This window comes from Pistacia vera, unplaced genomic scaffold (assembly GCF_008641045.1).
Source record: "Pistacia vera cultivar Batoury unplaced genomic scaffold, PisVer_v2 Contig129, whole genome shotgun sequence".
In the NCBI taxonomy this organism is placed as follows: domain Eukaryota; kingdom Viridiplantae; phylum Streptophyta; class Magnoliopsida; order Sapindales; family Anacardiaceae; genus Pistacia; species Pistacia vera.
Window position 1 is genome coordinate 1,571,741 of NW_022195346.1, and position 20,858 is coordinate 1,592,598.

General features: G+C 36.0%; 2 protein-coding genes across 2 annotated transcripts; both read right to left on the reverse strand.

The window, feature by feature from the left end:
• Nucleotides 1-864: 864 nt before the first annotated feature.
• Nucleotides 865-4,339, reverse strand: LOC116121943 (UDP-glycosyltransferase 76B1-like). The gene is made up of 4 exons (XM_031407852.1): nt 4,324-4,339; nt 3,064-3,620; nt 1,096-2,058; nt 865-1,023 (listed from the first exon to the last, which is right to left on the reverse strand). The coding sequence occupies exons 2-3, from the start codon at nt 3,545-3,547 to the stop codon at nt 1,181-1,183; spliced, it is 1,362 nt and encodes a 453-aa protein (XP_031263712.1). The 5' UTR covers nt 3,548-3,620; nt 4,324-4,339; the 3' UTR covers nt 865-1,023; nt 1,096-1,180.
• Nucleotides 4,340-5,940: 1,601 nt separating this feature from the next.
• On the reverse strand, nt 5,941-7,564 carry LOC116121944 (UDP-glycosyltransferase 76B1-like). Its single transcript, XM_031407853.1, has 2 exons — nt 7,066-7,564; nt 5,941-6,819 (listed from the first exon to the last, which is right to left on the reverse strand). The coding sequence occupies exons 1-2, from the start codon at nt 7,562-7,564 to the stop codon at nt 5,942-5,944; spliced, it is 1,377 nt and encodes a 458-aa protein (XP_031263713.1). The 3' UTR covers nt 5,941.
• Nucleotides 7,565-20,858: the final 13,294 nt, after the last annotated feature.

Sequence of the window (20,858 nt, forward strand, 5' to 3'; positions counted from 1 at the left end):
TCAACTGCTTACTGATCTTGGATTTCCCCTGCAGCTTCCTATTCCCCTTGGCTGTGATAATCAATCATCCATTCATATTGCTTCCAATCCTATTTTTCATGAATGTACAAAACATATTGATATAGATTGTCACATTGTTCGTGCGAAGATTAGGGAAGGTTTAGTGCATCCAGTTCATGTGCCTACACAAGACCAGCCTGCTGATTTGTTTACCAAGGCTATTCCAACTACTCTACATCGCCATTTGCTGCCAAAGTTGGGGTGCTGGATATTCATCACCCACCAACTTGAGGGGGGGTCTTGGATTATTGTATTTGAGTTATTGTTCTTACGGTTGTGGTTAGTTAGCAAGTTAGTTAGTTTAACTATAGTTAGTTGGTAACTGTAGTTAGTTGGTTTAACTATGGTTTACTTAAAAGTGTATATAAAAGAAGATACATCTTCTTCCTCCTCTGTGGCTTTACACCCGAAATAATAAAGTTGAAGGATATTCATTTTTCCTCTGAATTAAAACAGTAAGGAATTTGAATAAAAATATATCGTTACTGGAAATTTTAAATAACGTTTAAAGAATGTTTATATTTTCATATTATTAATAATTTTTTAATTTATGAGTAATCTTATATTAAATAACATATTAAAATTAAAAAAATAAGAAAAAATGATAAATTTAATTGAAAATAGGGTGTCAGTCGTGTTATTAGTTTTTAGGGAAAAAAATTCTTGTTTTCTGAATTTTCAACTTTGCCATGTATACATATTTGAATCTGATCGGCTCTGCGTCAGTTCACCATGCTATGTCAATTACCAAAGCATCTGCGAAAAGTCTTAGGTTTTGGCAAATTTGAGAAATATCCATGTATGTTCAGTTAGAAATGTTTCCAAGAACAGAAGCTGGTGTTGCAAGGGAGAAGAACAGTATAGAAAAATCCTTGCTACCAATAAATAACATGGAAATCCACGCAATTGCCTTCTTTATCCAGTCTTCTATTATAGGAAGCAGAATTCAAATATAAAGTACATCAATTTTCAAAGAAGATCAGAGTTAAAACTAGAAGACTTTCATCATTCTCAAACATGTATCAGCCAATCTGGCAAATAAAATGAATTTTTATAGTATTTGATTTGGAGTAGTGACACAAATTCTAGCACACGAATCAAGGAGCGGGGGATTGGAAAACTAGAACGATTGTATGCAATTAACCAAGTTCTCTAAAGCCTGATATGCCGAACCCCCTGGCCTTAGAGAAATATCCACTTTCTCCTTTAAATCCATAGTTCTGTTTCTGATTTCCTGGCCCTCATCCTCCAGGATTAATCTTTTAACTGCTCTTTCTATCTCCCCTTTCTCCAGCTTCTTCTCTAAATGCAATCCAACTCTCCAAACATCGCTAACATATCTTGCAATCACCTGCTGATCACCAAAACTAGGGTGGCAAATCATGGGGACCCCTTCACATATACTTTCCAAAGTAGAATTCCAACCATTATGTGTCCAGAATCCTCCTGTGGCAGGATGAGCCAGAATTTCTTGCTGGGGAGCCCATTTCACAATATGTCCTCTTCCATCTAGCATTTCCAGAAACCCTTTTGGCAATGCTTCAAGCCATTCTGCTCCATGTACAGATCCTGGTCGAACAACCCACAAGAAAGGCACCCTGCTATTGGCTAGTCCCCAAGCTATCTCCAAAAATTCAGTTTCTTTAATAGCAACAATGCTTCCAAAGCTTACATAAATTACAGATTTAGGTGCTTGTTTGTCTAACCAGGAAATGCAGCTTCTATCTTGAGATAGTAAGCTACTTGAAGCAGCCGGAAAATACTTGTGAAATGGGCCTACTGCGAATATTGGAATGGGAAATTCCTGTTTTAATGTGGTCACTGCATCTTGTTCAATCTCTTCACAGGAATTCCATATCAATCCTGAAGATGCCTTGGTCTGACTAATCATGCTTAATAACAAATGTTGACCTTTCACTGGATCATGTGTTTCAACCACAGGAATGTCTTTGACTCTCAGCGGTGGAAACTCGATCACTGGTGCATCTGACAAAGGATCTGAGAGAGAAAGAAAACTTAAAGAAGAAAATCATATAACACTAAAGTTGAGAAATTCCGGAAGTGATAATATCATAATAGCATTTTCTTTATAATTTCCTCAAATACTGAAACAAAGTAACGTAGTCAAACAAATACTCTAAATTTTAATTCAAATCTTTTTCCACTGGTAACTTTAAAGATTTTCAGTAACTATATCTGCCCACTATTATTTGTTATAAATGCTCGGGCTAATCTTTTATAATGACTTGTAAAGCGAATTCTTTAGTTTATGGATACTAGTTATAACTAAACATAAACTAAAGATGGATCTTCTGCAAACCTTCTCAAAAATTTAAGTCCAAACAAAACCAAATTCCCTGATTTCCATCAAAACACTTACCATTTTGTTTGCTTGAACTATCTCTGTCACCTAATGAACTACCGGGCTAACACCAGTTTTGACATGAAAATCTTCTTACATGGGTATCTTTCAAGCACCAAGTTTCATCATTTTGTCAAATAGCTCGTGTGAAGGAAAGACATGCTTCAGAAATCTCAGTGGTTTTCAGATGGGTTTCTTTGGATATTGTAACTTAAATGGAATACCTTTCCCTATGATTGAGCCAATGCATCTCTAAAGACTGACCATGAGATTAAGTACATTAGAGTATTAGCAAAAAATTTAGGATTCAATATTTGACAGTTTGAAGGTCATTTTTTTTTGCTGGATAAAGGTAATTTCAAGCACAGTAGATATAAATAACAGCTGCCTTTGCTCATTAAACTGGCAAGTGGCAGTGGCCAGTGGAGAAGAGAGAGATGGAGCGATTGCTCTTAACACTACTCAATACCTAGATTTGACTCGATTGCCAGCACAAAATGATGATAGCTTGTATAGCTAACAAAAACTACAGCAGAAATTATAATAAATTATTCCTAATAATGAAATGTAACAATTAATTCATAAAATTAGAAAACTTTCTACGTAATAGTTTGGAAAGTGACATAAATTAGGAAGCTCACCTTTAATGGGGAGGTAACCCTTCTCATGGAGAAGTGGAGTGCCAGCAAAAACCAGAAAGGAAGAAATATTACTAGTTCGTAACACGATCCTTGGGAGCTTAAGGCTATCAGCAACAGATTGAGTGAAATGCAACATAGCATCCGTGATTAAGCAGGCAATAGGCTCTTCTTCAACATTTGATAGCAACTTAGAAAGGCAATCCCGGAATGGCTCCACACAATTATCATTGACTTGCGTCATAACAGCTACGGCATCTGCCACAGAGACTACAGCTTCCGACAAGCCATCTGGGATTGAGTGGAAGTCAAAGTGGGGGTAATTAACAGAGTTTGGAGAGTTGAAGTTTGTGTGAATTACTGTTATGGAAAGGCCTTTGTTGTGGAGAATACTTGCAAGCTGAAGCATAGGAGTTATGTGGCCTTGTAAAGGCAGTGGAAAAAGTATCACTCGGCGTCGCATACTGGACTCGCTTTGGACCTCCATGGAAAAACTTTGCTTATGCTTCTGGTTCCGTCTCAATTTCTCTAAGAAATTTCTCTCTCAGCCATTCATTTTCCTGAGGGATTCGATAAAAAGTTAAGACAGAACCTGACAAATCATTCTGTAAAGTGTGCACAACATGTGGCCGGAAAGTAGCTGTGAAATAATAGAAAAGAAATAAAGATAACTTATGGTACTTTTTAATTGTTCAGTTCAGAACATATTGTTGGACAAATAAAATCTATCACTGACCAATCACGAGTCAATACATTTGTGAAAAAAAAACCAGTGAAAAGGGTATGTAAATATAATATTACTGTAATGGACAATTATATGGCTACGGTTGTATCTAGGCGGTAGTGGATAGAAAATAATAAATAAATGGGTCCTTTGTCATTAAAGCGGTCGATGAACTCCTAATAACTGAAAGAGAAATGTTAGTACAAAGTGGCATGACATCTGACATGATTAGTCACATCATCTGTCATATCACGTATTTTCTTAAATATTTAATTAATTAAAATACTTTAATTAATCCAAATTGCACTGGCCACCACTGCCCAGATCTGATGTTTGGCCACCACGGCCCAGACCTGGTGTTTGGCTCAAATTTTTTATTTCTTCAGTTTATTATTAATTTTTCTTAAGAAATTGGATTCGGTGAATTTGGAGATTGGAGGCTTCTAATTGATTATGTTTCATAATGTATTTTTGATTGACAGTAAGAAAAAACTAAAATTTCAGGAAGAGGAAGACAAGGGATTGGTGGTTGGCCGCACCTTGGCCTCGGGTGGCCTGGTGGCTAGCGAAACCGTGGCCACATGCGGTGTGGCTGGTAGTGTCGCGGGAGGCAAGAGACTGGTGGTTGGCCGCACTTTGGCAGTGCCTTGTGAATAGTGGCAGTGCGGTTGCAAGTGGTGGTGGAAGAGGATAGACGGCGGTGGTGCGGTTGAGATTGGGAAAAAAACAAATAAAAAAGGAAGAGGAGTAGAAGGGAAAAGGAGAGAGGAAGAAGATGAAGGATGAGAACGGATTTTTGATTTAATATAATCTTTTTTTTTTTTTTTCTGAACTTAGGTTAACTGAAATATTTTAATTAATTAATTATTAAATATTTAATAAAATACTGATGTGGAAAGTGATGTGAAAAATGTTATTGGAATACAAAATTAAAGCTTTTTCATGTTTTTAAGCTAAATTAAAGACCATCCACATATTGTTTCATTAACGATAAGGTATATGTACTCAAAGGAGGCAATCACATACTCACATGATTAATAATTCTATATACATGAAAAAGAGTAATACTACACTTACAAAAAAATTTTACAAAGATCTCCATACAAAGTGATGTGGTAAAAAATAAATGAAAGAGTGAATTTAATGAGTTTGACTTTTTGTTTCACTCTTCCATTCATTTTTTGCTACCTTACTTTGTATGGAAATCTTTATAAGATTTCTTTGTAAGTATAGTATTATTGCATGGAAAAAAAATGATTAATTTCATTTTTCCCATTATTTAATTTGAAGTACATTGTAAGTTTTTATAAATTGAAAAATGTTATAAGGGTTAGGGTATATCAAATTATTGTTACCTAAGAAGGAAAGACGAAATCTTCTTAAATTTGGGAAGAACGAACATTTTCCCAGCCAAGGTTTAGCAAAACGATACTTTTCCATCCTTCGTTAGGTTCTATTATATTTTTCGTTATTATTTTGCTAAAAATGTAAAAAAAAAAAAAAAAAAAACCCTTAAATATTTGACTTTATAAATTTTTTAATTAGGCAAAAAGTCGAATATTAAAAAGTCAAAAAAAAAAAAAATTAACTCCACCTAAAAAGTTAAGAGTAATGCTATGGAATTGTTTAAAATTAAATTATCTTAATATTTATTTATTTATAATGCTATCAATATCTCATCACTATTATTTAATAATCTACTAAATTTATAATGTTTTTCATTTTTACTAATTAACATAGAAAATCAATATTCCTAATTAATTAANAGAGACGCAACTCTTACCCAATAGGAGATTTGAAAGTACCAATTTCTTGATAATGAAATCGACATTCATTCAGTGGAGCTGGAAGAAGAATGGTTCTTTGTCTTGTGATAATACAAGCACATCCTTATCCTGCTTTAGCCTATAGTTTCCCGGGTTCAATTATATTTGAAGACCAAATGTCTTTATCTTATCTAGTAAGTGAAAATTCAGTTCTAAAAGTTCATCATTTCAGGAACCAGTTTTTACTTAAGCCAGAAACAATGATATGGCAATTACATATAGATATCACCTAATGTTGAACTCCAGAACATGCTAAGTCCTTTAAAGTATATAAGAACAAGGGTTCAGTAAATTGAATCTGGAGTATGTTATCTAAATAAGTTTGGAATGCCTAGAATGACAATATATAATTGATCAAGTTTTCTAGAGATTGATATGAAGACCCTCCTTGCTTTAGACAAAGATCAACTTTCTCCTTCAAATACACTATTCTTTCTCTCATTTCCTGGCCCTCTGCTTCCAGCATTACTCTTCTAATTGCCTTTTCTATCTCCCCTCTCTCCAGCTTCCTCTCCAGGTGCAACCCAACTTTCCAAACGTGACTAACATATCTTGCATTCACCATTTGGTCACCAAAACAAGGTTGGCAAATCATGGGGACACCTTCACATATGCTCTCCAATGTGGAGTTCCAGCCATTATGCGTCCAAAAAACTCCTGTCGCAGGATGAGCTAGAACTTCTTGTTGGGGAGCCCATTTCACAATATGCCCCCTTCCATCTAGCATTTCTAGGAACCCTTTTGGCAATGGTTCAATCCATTCAGCTCCGCGGACTAATCCTGGTCGAACCACCCACAAGAAGGGCAACCTGCAATTGGCTAATCCCCAGGCTATCTCCAACAGTTCAGTCTCGTTAATAGCAGCAATGCTTCCAAAGCTCACGTAAATTACGGATTTAGGCGGTTGCTTGTCTAACCAGGGAATGGAGCTTTGGTCCTGTGATAGCAAGCTGCTTGAGGAAGCAGGAAAGTACTTGTGCAATGGACCTACTGGGAACATTGGGATTGGAAATTCCTTGTGTAATGTTGCCAGAGAAATTTGTTCAAGGTCCTGAAAAGAGTTCCATATGCATCCTGAAGAGACCTTGGTCTGATTAGTCATGCCTAATACCACTTGGTGAAGAGTCTCGGGAATACGTGTTTCGAACACTGGAATATCTTTGACTCTTAGGGGTGGGAGCTCTGGCACTGGTGCATCCGGTTCACAACCTGAGGGATAAAAAGATGCAGAAAAGCAGAAATAAGAAATAAATCACTTCAAAGATTGTACCTAAATCTCTTTCGAGCTTCAATGGAATATTAATTCTTGATTGCATACTAGAAAGAAGAACGACACAACCATCATTTCTACTGTACTGCATGTAGTTTCAAGTATATATCAATCAAGCTACAGCTTACCCTGGAAGAAATAGTAACAAAAAGAGAACAAATAGGGATAGAAACAAAAGTTTTCACCTTCTGCGGGCATATAACCCTTTTCCCGTAGAAGTGGAAAGGCAGCAAAAACAAGAAAGAAAGAGACGCTATTTGTCCGTAACACTAGTCTTGGGATCTTAAGGCTTTGAGCAACAGCTTGGGTGAAGTACCAGCCGGCATCCGTGATTAAGCAAGCAATACTTTCCCCCTCAACAATATTTGACAGCAACTTAGCCAAACAATCCTGAAATGGCGCCGCACACTTAACATTGAGGAGTGAAAGAAGAGATACTATATCCGCAAAGGAGGCTTCACTTTGCGACAAGCCATCGGGGATTGAATGGAAAGAAAAGTGAGGGTAGTTAGAAGAGTTTAGAGAGTTGAAGTTTGTATGAATTATAGATATAGAAAAGCCTTTGTTATAGAGAATGCTTGCAAGCTGAAGCATAGGATTGATGTGGCCTTGTAAAGGCAAGGGAAAGAGTATAACTCTTCGTCCCTTTCTTTGTTGCAGATGAAACTCTCTTTGGCTCCCCATAGCTAGAAAATTAAGTTTGTTTTTCCTGCTTTGGTTTTCAGTCTTTTATGTATGCAGCGATGTGGATAGTGGAATGAAGATAACATTAACTGTTTTGCCTAGAAAACTTGAAAGTCGTCAGAGTAGGTTTTCCGGAGCATGCATTGAATAGTAGCAAATTGCATGTGAAATTTTTTTCTTGCTGATTGAAACATCTCCATCACTTCATGAAACAACTCTGGGAAGACAACAAAAGCCACCCCGTACTCACGAAATCAAAACAAAAGGATATTTTAATTATATTAATCTAATTTGATGATATAATAAAATATTTTATTTTATTTATTTTAATGAGGAAGTGTTTGTCAAATGTCTATTTATAATACTTGAATAAAGCTGTGAACTTGGACTGTTGGGCACTTAACAATTTGGTATACTGGATGGGAGTTACAGTTCAGTTTGGCCTTGATATTAGGCCAGTATAGAAACAAATGTAATATAAAAAGAGTGTAGTTAACAGTAAGGGTTGTGCAGTGGACTAATTTTGAAGGGCGACAGGATTAGGGTGGTTCCAACTTCCACCGAGAACCGCCCACAGGTTCACAGGAAAAATTGCTAAGAACAAGAAGTCAAGAGAGTGGATGGGAGCAACATTTCAAAAGCCATAATAATTACGATTAGAATCTCTGTCTGTTAACTCTTTTGATCTTTCTAACAACGAAAATGATAGAGCCACCGAAGGTTTTGCACCGAATCTGTGCATCGAATGACGTTGTAAAATTTGGATCGTTGATTAATATTAATTGATAATGAATAAACGGTCAATATTTTGCCATGTCATTCGATGCACAATCTTCGGTGACTGTAGCTTTACTCAACTAACAATCGTCACAATTTTGACAGTTCTATGTTTACTTGTTTATTAAACAACCGATCACATTTTTAATCTGAAAGTTGAAGAGACTGAATGTATTTATTTATTTATATTATCTAATTATAATTGTTGTATTATTTATTTTTATCAATATTTTGACACATATATTCTTATGAAGTTAATTTTATGTTTTTACGTGCATGATAATTATATTATTATAAATTATGAAAATTAAAATAAAATACAGATAATTATATTAATGGTAACTATGTTATTACATTGTGTTTATATAGTAAGTAAAAATTTATTATAACCAAAAAAAAAATTAAAAACAATTAAATTAATTAGATCCTTGAAAGAGTTCATTTTTAATTTTGGTCTACCAATTGTTATATGAACATTTGATCAATTGTTCTAAACAAGTTGATTACATTTGATGGTTGATTTTGATTTTTGGGCTATGATAAATAAAGAAGACAAAATTATATAATGTAAAGGTTTTGATAAAAATGAAATTATATAAATTTGATAAGGATATAATTGACAAATAAAAATGTTATCAATTTAGATGTTCTAGCATTAAGATAAAAGTTTGGTTTTTGGGTTTTATCCAGTGTTCTAAAACCCGGATCGGTCAGATCGAGAACCAGCAGCCTCTCTGGTCCGATTCAGTTTCCAGGGGTGTTTATGCTAGATTCCAAACCTGTAAGGAAAAATCATTAATTTTCTAGGGATGTTTTGCAATATTTTAAAATTTTATGGATTAATTCGTAGTTTTTAGGGGTATTTTTGCAATATATTAAAATCTTAAGAACTAATTTCAATTTTTTAAAATATTTTTGTTGTTGACGTCACTGGTTCGTCCAACCAATTTGATTGGTCGGACCGATCAACCCAAAAACCAAGCCCTTGAACAGGTCAAGGCTCGGTCTGGTTTTCAGAACCTTGGTTTTATCTCGTTATCAAATAAAAGTTTAACAACAAACAAACCTAAAATATCTTAATCAAATAAAATTAGACGTATTCTGACTTAAAACTAGGAAACAATCAAACCCTTGGTTTTTACTTAGTAAATGAATGTTAAATATGCAAACTTATCAAACAAATTAATTCATGCAAATTGATGTATATATTTGTCAATAAGATTAGTTTTTTTTTAAATATGCAAACTTATTTTAATTTGAAATGACCTAGTTGTATAAGATTAATTTTTACGTATATTATTATTATTATTATTGTTAGTAAAATTCTGAAAACTTTACAGTCTGCAGTTTGCAATGGGCTTCTCTGGCCCAACCCGTGGTCAAAGAGTAAAATTGATTATCTTTGAAGAACAATCATTTACTGTATTTTGTCATTTCTTTTTGTGGTTGATTTGGAAAGGAAAGTCAAAGTAGGAGGTCGAGAATGTGAAAATGGTAAGACAAATAGATAGTAAATTGCCGTATCAGTGAAGCAGCTCACAGTTTAAGCACTCAGCTGTTCAAGGTCAACCATGACCTGCGTCATACCCATCAAATCACGGGCCAAAGTGGGCTTTATTTTTCTCTTCTATGTTTTCATTCAATTTTGGATTGAATTTGACCAATTCAATTCAAATTCATTCATTTTGATTGAATCGAATCTATCAGTAAAAACTACACCGTATTATTTAGTTGACAAATTCCACACCCAATTCAATCAAAACTTGGATTATATTATTCTGATTTAGATCAAATATGCACGTTGTTTAATAATTAATTTTGAAAAAATAAACAAATAAAGTCTTAATAAGAGAAAAATTGATGGGTTTGGTTGATTAATTACAGAGAAATACTATAGACTAATTGACTATTACGCATGGGCATTTGAATGTGGTAGTTTTTGGTCACAGGAAAAATATTCATCCATGACCATGAATTATGGGGAATTAATTTATTTGAATGTCACTTTCTAATTGTTTCCGCCATTGAAAATATGGTGGAAAACCTTCATGATCAGATTGATAAAACTTAGAATGGTTAATCGAATTCAATGCTGTCAGTCACTTCGGTCTGATACTCCAATAGTATAAAATGCAATTAAGGTCATGAATTAATTATCTTCAATTTGACCAAATTAATTTTGAGCATTAATCTATTTTCTGTTTTTAATTTTTAGGTCCCAATGAACCAGTTTGATGATACTAGGATGAATTAAGCACTAATTCTATTTCTAAATTCATTAACTCGGGTGATCGAATGGTTCGATAAAAATTCTTGAGTATATTATTCAAGAGATCTTAAGTTCAAATTCCTCCTCGATTGGTAATAAGGGTAGACACTAAAGTTATTATTAGTCGATAGTTCTCTAATGTTTAAATAGATTAGTTGAAGTACATGTAAATTGATCTGACTATCATCAATTATTAAAAAAAAAATAAAAAAATCTATTTTTAAATGATGAAGAAATTAACTGATACTTTCCAACATCAAATACAACACTTTTATTAATAATTATCATTTTTATCTGCAAAATTCTTAACCAAATTGCTTTTATATATTTATTCCTAGAATATTTGTTTATAATAATAAAGGATCTTCTTAATATCTGTCTATAAGATACAGTTTTTTTTTTTTTTTTTTTAATGATAAATAATAGATGGGGTTTATCATTTAAAAAAATTATAATAGATTGAAAATAAATTTTTATTTTAAATTACATGATAATAATTTCTTTGTATCACATGTCACTTTAAATATTATGAATTATAATAAATAAATATATAAGCTTAGGAACTGCAATGTATTAATAAAAACATTATTGAAATTAAGATTATAATTAACGATGGGATGGTTGCTGATTGAAACATCTCCATCACTTCATGAACAACTGTGGGAAAACAACAAAAGCCACCCCATACTCACGAAATCAAAACAAACTACGACAGAAGGATACTTTAATTATATTAATCTGTTAAGAGGAAAGCTAGCAAATATTAGAATGGCAAATTTGATGATATAATAAAATATTTTTATTTCATTGAGGAAGTGTTTGTCAAATGTCTATTTGTGATACTTGAAGAATAAAACTGTGAACTTGGACACTTAAAAATTTGGTAATACTTGAAGGGAGTTGCAGTTGAGTTTGGCCTTGATATTACGCCAGTATAAAAACAAATGTAATAAAAAAAGTGTATTTAAGAGCAAGGATTGTGCAATGGATTAATTTTGAACCACAATCACCATTGGGTGACCTGATGACAAGAGGGCAAAGAGGTTTAATATGAGTTTTTGAGTTCGAGTCTCCACAGACGTTAATATGAGTAATTACAGAGGGAATTTATCCGATGTCAACTTAAGGGTTTCAAATGATTAGTTGATGTTAGGGCCAAAAATCGTCCTTGACCCAAATAGGAAAACAAGACCGAATGAGGAAGAGATCAGACCTAATCCTGACGCGGCCTAATCCGGATTAGGCCCATCTGGTATGAGATATTGTTGGCACAAACCACCCGGGCCCAAACCTCCTAATCTCAGTCCACATCACTGCCCTATGAGCAAGTTCAAGGCCCACGGACATCCACAGATCACTTTCCTATTTGAGATCACTTTCCTGTTCAAACACTGGTAAGACAGCTCACCATCGCCCTAACTCCTCTAGGGTCCATGTTAGAGTCACACTAGGATTCCTTCTCACGCCAGGATAAGGGGATCAAAGGGCGTATCCCTGGAGGAAAGGGATTGCTACGAGAACTCACAATCCCACCAGGAATGGGAGACAAGACAGTCACTATATAAACAGAGGTCAGCCCTCTCATAAGAGACATTATACTACACCTTCACACTTGAAGTTCCTACTTGAGAACTTCACATCACCGCCGTAGTCACAGTCCCCGACTAGACTTCTGGTAACCTCTCTACTCCCTAGCCCTCACTAAATTAGCCTCTTTCAGTATTGCTAACTTGAGCGTCGGAGTACCTACGGGCTACGGCAAACACCATCCCAGTGTTTTCCGTCGCTTTACGTTCGTTTCTTTAAGTGTGTAGGTGCAGTGGATCGCTAGTGACCTCAACCTCACGAGATCAGACCCTCTTTCTGTACAGGTAGATTTTTATGTCTACAGTTGAGATACGCATAAACTAGTCCAAACACCTCCTATTAGAAAAAAGAAAAAAAAAATTTGGAAGGGCGACAGGATGAGGGTGGTTCTCGGTATTCATAGGAGAAATTGCTAAGAACAAGGAAGTCAAGAGAGTGGATGGGAGCAACATTTCAAAAGCCATAATAATTACAATTAGAATTCCTATCTGTTAACTCTAACTTAGTAATGCTACATTTACATAACTCTTTTACACAATTTTCATTACATCATGATGTGGCATATATCATAATCACATAAATTTTAAATTATTTTGAATTTTTAATATTATAATAAAAGTTGTGTGGTTGTAGCATATGCCACATCTTGATGTTTACAAAATGATGTAAAAAAATTGTGTAAGTATAGCATTACTCAAACTCTTTTGATCTTTCTAACACTCGTCACAATTCTGAAAGTTTTACGTTTACTTTTTTATTAACAACCGATCACATTTTTAATCTGAAAGTTGAAGAGACTGAATGTATTTATTTATTTTTATCAATATTTTGAAGAAGTTAATTTTATATTTTTACGTGCATGATAATTATGTTATTATAAATTATGAAAATCAAAATAAAATACAGATAATTATATTAATGGTAACTATGTTATTACATTGTGTTTATATAGTAAGTACAAATTTATTAGAACCAAAAAATATTAAAAACAATTAAATTAATTAGATCCTTGACAGAGTTCATTTTTTATTTTGTTCTGGCAATTGTTATATGAACATTTGATCAATTGTCCTAAACAAGTTGATTACATTTGATGGTTGGTTTTGATTTTTGGGCTGTGATAAATAAAGAAGACAAAATTATATAATGCAAAGGTTTTGATAAAAATGGCATTATATAAATTTGATAAGGATATAATTGACAAATAAAAATGTTATCAATTTAGATGTTCTAGTATTAAGATAAAAGTCAAGTTTTTTGGTTTTATCCAGTGTTCTAAAACCCAGATTGGTCAAATCGAGAACTAGTAGCCTCTCCGGTCCGATTCAGGTTCAAGTTCCAGTGGTGTTTATGCTAGATTTCAAACCTATAAGGACAAATCGTAATTTTCTAGGGGTGTTTTCTAGTATTTTAAAATTCTATGGATTAATTCGTAATTTTTAGGGATATTTTTGCAATATATTAAAATTTTAAGAACTAATTTAATTTTTTTTAAATTTTGTTGCTGATGTCACCGGTCTAACAGACCAGTCAGACCGATCAAACCGAGAACCAAGCCCTTGACCGGGTCAAGGCTCGATCTGATTTTCAAAACCTTGGTTTTATCTTGTTATCAAATAAAAGTTAAACAACAAAAATATCTTAATAAAGTAAAATTAGACTTATTCAGACTTAAAACTAGGAAACAAACATATCCTTAGTTTTTATTTAGTAAATGAATGTTAAATATGCAAACTTATAAACAAATTAATTCATGCAAATTGATGTATATATTTGTCAATAAGATCAATTTTTTTAAATATTCAAACTTATTTTAATTTATTTCATTTATATTTTAATTTGAAATGACCTAGTTGTATAAGATTAATTTTTACGTATATTATTATTATAATTGTTAGTAAAATTCTGAAAACTTTAGACTCTGTTTGTTACACTCTTAGGAATACTATTATTAGTATTCCCAATAAAGTTAAATAGTAAAATTGATTTATTCTCAAAATATTATTCTATATTATTCATTTTTTTTAAAACCCCCTAAATTTGTTAATTTAACTAAACACTTATAAATACTTTTTTTAGAAATTGCAAAATCACCCCAGCAACCCTCCGACGGTGGTGGCCTGCTGTCCGTATTTAATGGATAGGTTGAGAGTGTTTTTGTTAACTTTTAATATTTTATTATAGGGGTGTTCAGTAAATAAACAGACATAAGATGTATTTTTGTTAATTTTCAAATATTAACTTTTTTTCAAAATATGATTCTAAAGAGTATCAGAATAATGAACCGAACGACACTTACAGTCTGCAACATAAGTGGAGCCCACCTGAAATTCCAGCATGAAATGCTCGTCTGTGAGTATGAGCTTTCCAAAATTTGGGCCATTAAAGTTGCCGAAAATAAGCAATATTGTGCAATGGGCTTATCTGGCCCAACCCGTGGTCAAAGAGTAAAATTGATTACCTTTGAAGAACAATCATGTATTGTATTTTGTCATTTCTTTTTGTGGTTGATTTGGAAAGGAAAGTCAAAGTAGGAGGTCGAGAATGTGAAGCATTACACAAATCTTCAGTTTTCTTACGAAAATAGTAAGACAAATAGATAGCAAATTGCCGTATTATTGAAGCAGCGCACAGTTTACGCACTTAGCTGCTCAAGTCAACAACCATGATCATGAGCTACACATCATACCCATCAAATCATGGGCCAAATTGGGCTTCACTTTTTCTCTTTTGTGTTCTCATTCAATTTTCGATTAAATTTGACCTATTCAATTCAAATTAATTCATTTTGATTATGATGGATTGAACCGAATCTATTCTGTAAAAACTACGCGTATTGTTTAGTTGACGAATTGCACGCCCAATTCAATCAAAATTTGGATTATATTATTCTAATTTAGATCAAATATGCACGCTTTTTAATAATTAATTTAAAAAAAATAAACAAATAAAGTCTAAATAAGAGAAAATTCAATGGGTTTGGTTAATTAATTACAGGAAAATACTATAGCTACAGCTCGACCTAGCACAAGCTAGTCGCAAATAATTCGTATGGTCGTTCAACCAATTCTCAGGTAACTTCAGATCCTAGATATCTCGAAAGGGATGAGATTGACAGCAATCTTTGTGCAATCACAACACTCAATTGTGAGAATATTGGAGTTACATTTCAATTTAATTGTAATCCCTTTATTTTCGTTCTTTCATTTGTATAAACTATGTACATAAACCTCCTCAAACAATGAGAAAGGGGTTGGAAAATATTCCTAAAATTACTATTATAAGCTCTCATAGCAAATACAAAAAACAGTGGACGTAGGCTCAAGAGTTTATCTCTCTGAACCACTTTAAAAATCCCTTTGCCATTTTCTTTACTGCATTCATTAATCATTCATTGCTGGTTACCTGTAATCACGCACACACCAGTTCTAATCTTGCCAAGGTTGATCGGATCACTCTAGTTGGTGTCGATTTCTGTATCAATATTTTGACGCTAGAAGGAAGGCCTCCGCCAACATCTCAGAAATTCTGGCAAACAACCACAACGATCTAACCACTTCAGGCCCACGATGGTGCATACAAGACAAAAAACCACCACTGAAAACCTCGATGATGTGGATACCACCCATTAAGAGGTGCAACAGGACACCGTTGGGCGTCGACCACCATTGCCGCCTTCTCAGCATACCACAAAAAACAAAGGGGCAGGAACGTCAAACCCCGAAAACAGCCAGCTAGTGGAGATGATCAGAACTATAGTTGCATCAGTGGTGCAACAGAACATGGCTAAGCTGAGAAATTAGCAACCAACCACCTAGAACCTTGACTAGCCGCGCTTCACTGATACCACCCCGATGGGTCGGAATTTAGCCGGCGACTAGTTTGGCTCATCGGTGCCAAGTGGCAACCGACACCCCTTACGTCAAAGGTTGCACTCCGCTTACAAGTGTGAGTCACGCGGGCAAACTAACCCTAAAAGGCGGCCAGGGAAACAACCAATGGGTGAAAGCGAAGGTAATGGTCACCCACGAGATGCTCGACCTACCCGATAGAATCCACAACGTCAGCATGTCGGTCTTAACCCACGCCTAAGGCAAGCTCGCGAAACGAGTAAGGTGCGCCAATTTGGCAATGATTGATGTTCCAGTTATAACCGACTCCGTAAGCAACGCACTGACGAGCATGATAACACTTATCAACCAAGCCATCATGACTCAACCTTGCACATCAATGCACGTAATAGAGGGGGTTCACAAGCGACGAATTTGCGAACTGTAATATCCCACTTGAGGTACGTAGTTAAGATTTGCTGTATTAGTTAAAAGTTTATTGTTTCAACTTTAATTGAGTTTGTATGTTGAGTTGGTTGAATTGTTTCCTTGAAATTGGTTGAGTTTTGGTGAAGTTGGAAATCCAATCTTCGCCGGGGCGAAGAAGAAGCTTCGCCGCGGCGAGGAGGAGATTGCACCCACGGGTAGGTTCTGCCCTGTTTCGTCGGGGCGACGCAAAGTTCTTCGCCACGGCGACGAGCCTAAGACAAAGTTTCTTGAGTTTTCTAGAGAATTCTTCTTTTAGGGCACAATGACCATTCTGCCCCTAATTAGTAGGAAAAGTGGGGAGTAAAATGAAAGAAAATTTAGTAGAGATTGTGTTTGGATGGGGGTGTATTTGTAAAGAATCAAAGGATATAGATGGAATTTCTAAGGAAGGACAAGGGCAAAATGGGAAATGATGCTTATAATATGAACTAAAAAGGGTTAAGTGTAGGGAAACCCTTTATTTCTTCATTCCACTGCCTCTTCCATTTGCCCATTTTCTCTCAATTTCTCCATCCAATCTTTCAAGATTTCTAAAGGATTTAAGAGGGGTTTTGAGTAGAGATTTCAACTAAAGCATCCTAAGGTAAGGATTCATGCTTTAGATGTGAGTTTTCTTATAATTGTAGTGAAGTCTTATTTGGTGGTTGCTGTCCTTGTTGTTGTTTTGAGTTGTAGAGAAGGGACAAGACAACAAAGGGAAGGAAAAGTGCTAAAGAAGTCATCTTTGCACAAGGTAAGTAAATCCTACCAACTTGAGTTTTGTATACGCTTTTGAGTAGAGATGTATGCATGATCAGTATGTAGTATGATTGATGAGAAAAATTGAATTGAGATGAGTAGCTATTTTTGTAGTTGTTGGATAGATTCCATGTATGAGAAGTGTTTTAATGTGTATTGAGAATGGAATTTGAGATGAAGTTTGAGAGATGTTGTGTGAAGCTTTTTTGGGAGTGCTTTTCTTGACAGGGATTATGAGTATTTGAGGGAGTTTTTCCCCATTTTGGATGGCTAGAGAATGAAGTATAGTAGTAATTTTAGTAGAGTGTTTGTATGCACATGAGTTGTTTGATGAAATGCCTAAGTGAAATCTGCCCTGTCACTGCCGTAACTTTCTAAGTAATTTTTGGGCATCTTACGGTTTGAACTGGGCTGAGACCATCAAAGATGTAGCCCTGTTTCTAAGCTTTAAAAGGAGACCAAAACCGTAGCAATCCGAGGTGTATAGCACAAGTTATGGCCGTTTTAGTGTGACCTGTGCAGAATGACGGTTTTGAGGAAATCTTGTAGTTGGCATTTCATTAGTGCATTAGGGAGCATGAGCTAGCTCTACACTTTTGTTTATACACTTGAGAAGTAGCTTGAGATATAGTAGAGAATTTGAGTATAAGCTACTTTAAGAGTTAAGAGAAAGAGAATAGAGTAGGTTGTGCGATGGGGAACCCGTGAGTAATGGGTAGAGTATTCCCGCATGTACGCCGCATTGAGAGAGCGGCATGAGTATCAGATAGAGAAGTGGTGTAGCCCGTGAGAGTGCATGCGGATGAGGGCTATACCCGAGTACGAGAGAGAGAGATTATACACTCACATGGCCAAGGGTTCCGAATCCATGCATAACCGAGTCCGATCGGCTAGAATGAGTAGAGGTCACGTAGAGTGGGAGCGAGTCCCGGCCGTGCCCCCGGTAAGATGGGGTCGTGACTTACTAAAGAGAGGTAATAGAAAAGAGTTCTAAGAGAAAGAGAAAGAGAAAAAGAGAGAAGTACCCAAAGAGAAATTGAATGAGGAGTTGTAAGGAAAGAATTAGAGAGAGAGAGTTACGGGGCTAGCATGAGTAGAGGATTTACTTACTGAGCATTATTTTAGTGCTCACCCCGTTGTTTTCCTATGTTTTGCAGGACCTAGGTGAAGACACTGTCGGATGGATGTCGGCGTTTGAGAAGGAGCGGTTACACTGTCCCTTATGTTTTTGATGACTTTCGTATATGTTATACATTTTGTGTAAAAATGTATATGTTTGTAAAGAATATGTATATATGTTTAATAAAAGAAAATTTTGGGCCCAATTTCTTTATATTATTTTATATGTATTTTATTATGATAATTTGAGTAGTAGTGGCTATTACACGAACTCACTTGCTCAAGGTAAGGCTGAACAGAGCTAGCCAGGGCAATCACAATGAAGACTTGGATCATGTACAGAAAATGCTCACGATCTAAGGGCCTGCCAGAACGATGCGGTGGAAGAAATAGTGAGTTCTTCCTTCACATAGGAGCTTCGCTAGGCCTTGCTTCCACAAGGATTCAGGGCACCAAAGAGTAAGTTCGACAGGATAAGAGACCCCAGAGACCATCTCGATAATTTCAATGACCTAATAGAGCTGCACCAGGTCTATGACTTAGCGAAGTGTCGCTGCTTTGCAGTCACATTGGTAGGGGATGCGAAGAGGTGGTACAAAAGACTCAAGGCGAACTCCATCAGTTCTTGGCAACATTTCTCCTCACTGTACTTGCAGCAATTACAGGCGAGGAGACAATTCGTAATGTCGCTCAACTACTTGAGCAATATTCGTCAGGAGAGACACGAAACCTTGACATCATATTTAACAAGGTTCTAAAACGAGCAGGTAAAGGTAGCGGATGCACCTGAAGAGTCAATCCAGACTTTGCTAATTGCAGGCATTTGGCCAAACACATAGTTGTGGAAAGAGCTCTAAAGCGAAGATCATGTGAGCCTGACGAAGTTTTATTAGATGGCTAAAAAGCACCAGCGAGTAAAAAGCTCGTTAACAGTCCTAGCCAGAAGCTCGCCACGAAGAGCCTTGGATAGATGACAAGATCTCTCATCAGATAAATGGAAGGGCTAAGACCGTAAGGATAAGGGCTGGAACAGGTCCCAAAAAAGACAGAAAATGGATAATCGCGGGGACAAGCAACCCTTTCTGTAGTATGCAGAATATACCTCACTCACGGAAGACATAGCTCACATCTACGAAGTCTCCCGTTATGTAAAGAGATTGCCCGTTCTAGAAAGAATGAGGGGGGCTCTAGGCAGAAGAGATCGACAAAAATATTGCTAATACCACCGAGACATCGGGCATAATGCCAACGAGTTTTGAGCTTTGAAAGATGCCATCGAAGACTTGATACAAAGGGGCTACCTAAAGGAATTTGTCAAGGAGGCACCAGTTCGCGAAAATACTGGCAAGCAAAATAACAAGGTCTAGCAAGCCCCAGCCAACACCAATAATGAGGTTCTAGTGGGTATGATCTACGGGGGGCCCAACATAGCAAAAAGCTCAAGGCACGCCTGTGAGCAATATGCTCACGAGGTCAGAACAAATTCGGTCCATCAGGTAACGAGCTACGAACAGAAGCCGCCAAAGCGGCCCAGATATGAGAGTGAGGTGGTAGGATTTATTGTTGAAGAATGCAAAGAATCTCTTCTCCATAATCATGATTCGATCATAATCATAACTACGATTTGCAATGCTAGAGTGCTGAGGGTGATGGTCGATAATGGAAGTGCAACGAACATCATCTTCTTGGGAGCCTTCCGAGAGATGAGGTTCACAGAGAGGGACTTGAGGGTGTGTCATTCGCCATTCCTTGGATTCACCAGGGACAGTTTAGGCCCCAAGGGAACGATCGACCTTCTCGTGACTTTGGGGGCAGAAGGAGAGTAATGCCTGAATTCTTAGTGGTAGACTGTCCAACCACATACAATGTCATTCTTAGAAGACCCATCTTGGATGATTTGAGCGCAATCACATTAGTGCGGTGCCAAGCAATGAGGTTCCTGAGTCTTAGAGGAGTCGCGACGATCAGAAGCTGCAGAAAAGAATCTCAGGAATGTTACAATCGGACCATAAATGCTGCAATAAAATGGCCACTCCCAAGGACAATGGTTATTACAGAGTCTTAACCACACCTTGGACCTCTTGAGGATATCATAGATCCTTGCATTCATAGAGAAAAGCCCGCAGCAGGGCCAACAGAAGAGCTGCGAGAAATATGTGTTGATGAGGAAGATCCAACTCGCGTACTAAAAATTGATAGTAGCCTGAGCAAAGAAATGGCCAATAATCTAGTGGGATTTTTGAAGAAAAACATCGACGCGTTTGCAAGGTGCATGCAGATATGGTGCGGATCAACCCCGAGGTAATATGTCATAAGTTGAACATCGACCCAAAAGCTCAGCCATTAAAACATAAAGGAAGGTCTATGGATGCAAAGCGTTCTAAAACGCTCAAAGATGAAGTTGACGAACTCTTGAACATCAACTTCATCAGAGAAGTGAAGTACCTAGATTGGTTTGCCAACCCAGTCCTAGTTAAGAAGTTGA

Coding starts and splice junctions, on each gene's coding strand:
- LOC116121943 (XM_031407852.1), bottom strand. CDS start 3,547: ATGGAGGTCCAAAGCGAGTCCAGTATGCGACGCCGAGTGATACTTTTT. Junction 2,059..3,063: donor GGGTTACCTCCCCATTAAAG/GTGAGCTTCCTA, acceptor TTTCTCTCTCAG/ATCCTTTGTCAGATGCACCA.
- LOC116121944 (XM_031407853.1), bottom strand. CDS start 7,564: ATGGGGAGCCAAAGAGAGTTTCATCTGCAACAAAGAAAGGGACGAAGA. Junction 6,820..7,065: donor GGGTTATATGCCCGCAGAAG/GTGAAAACTTTT, acceptor TTTATCCCTCAG/GTTGTGAACCGGATGCACCA.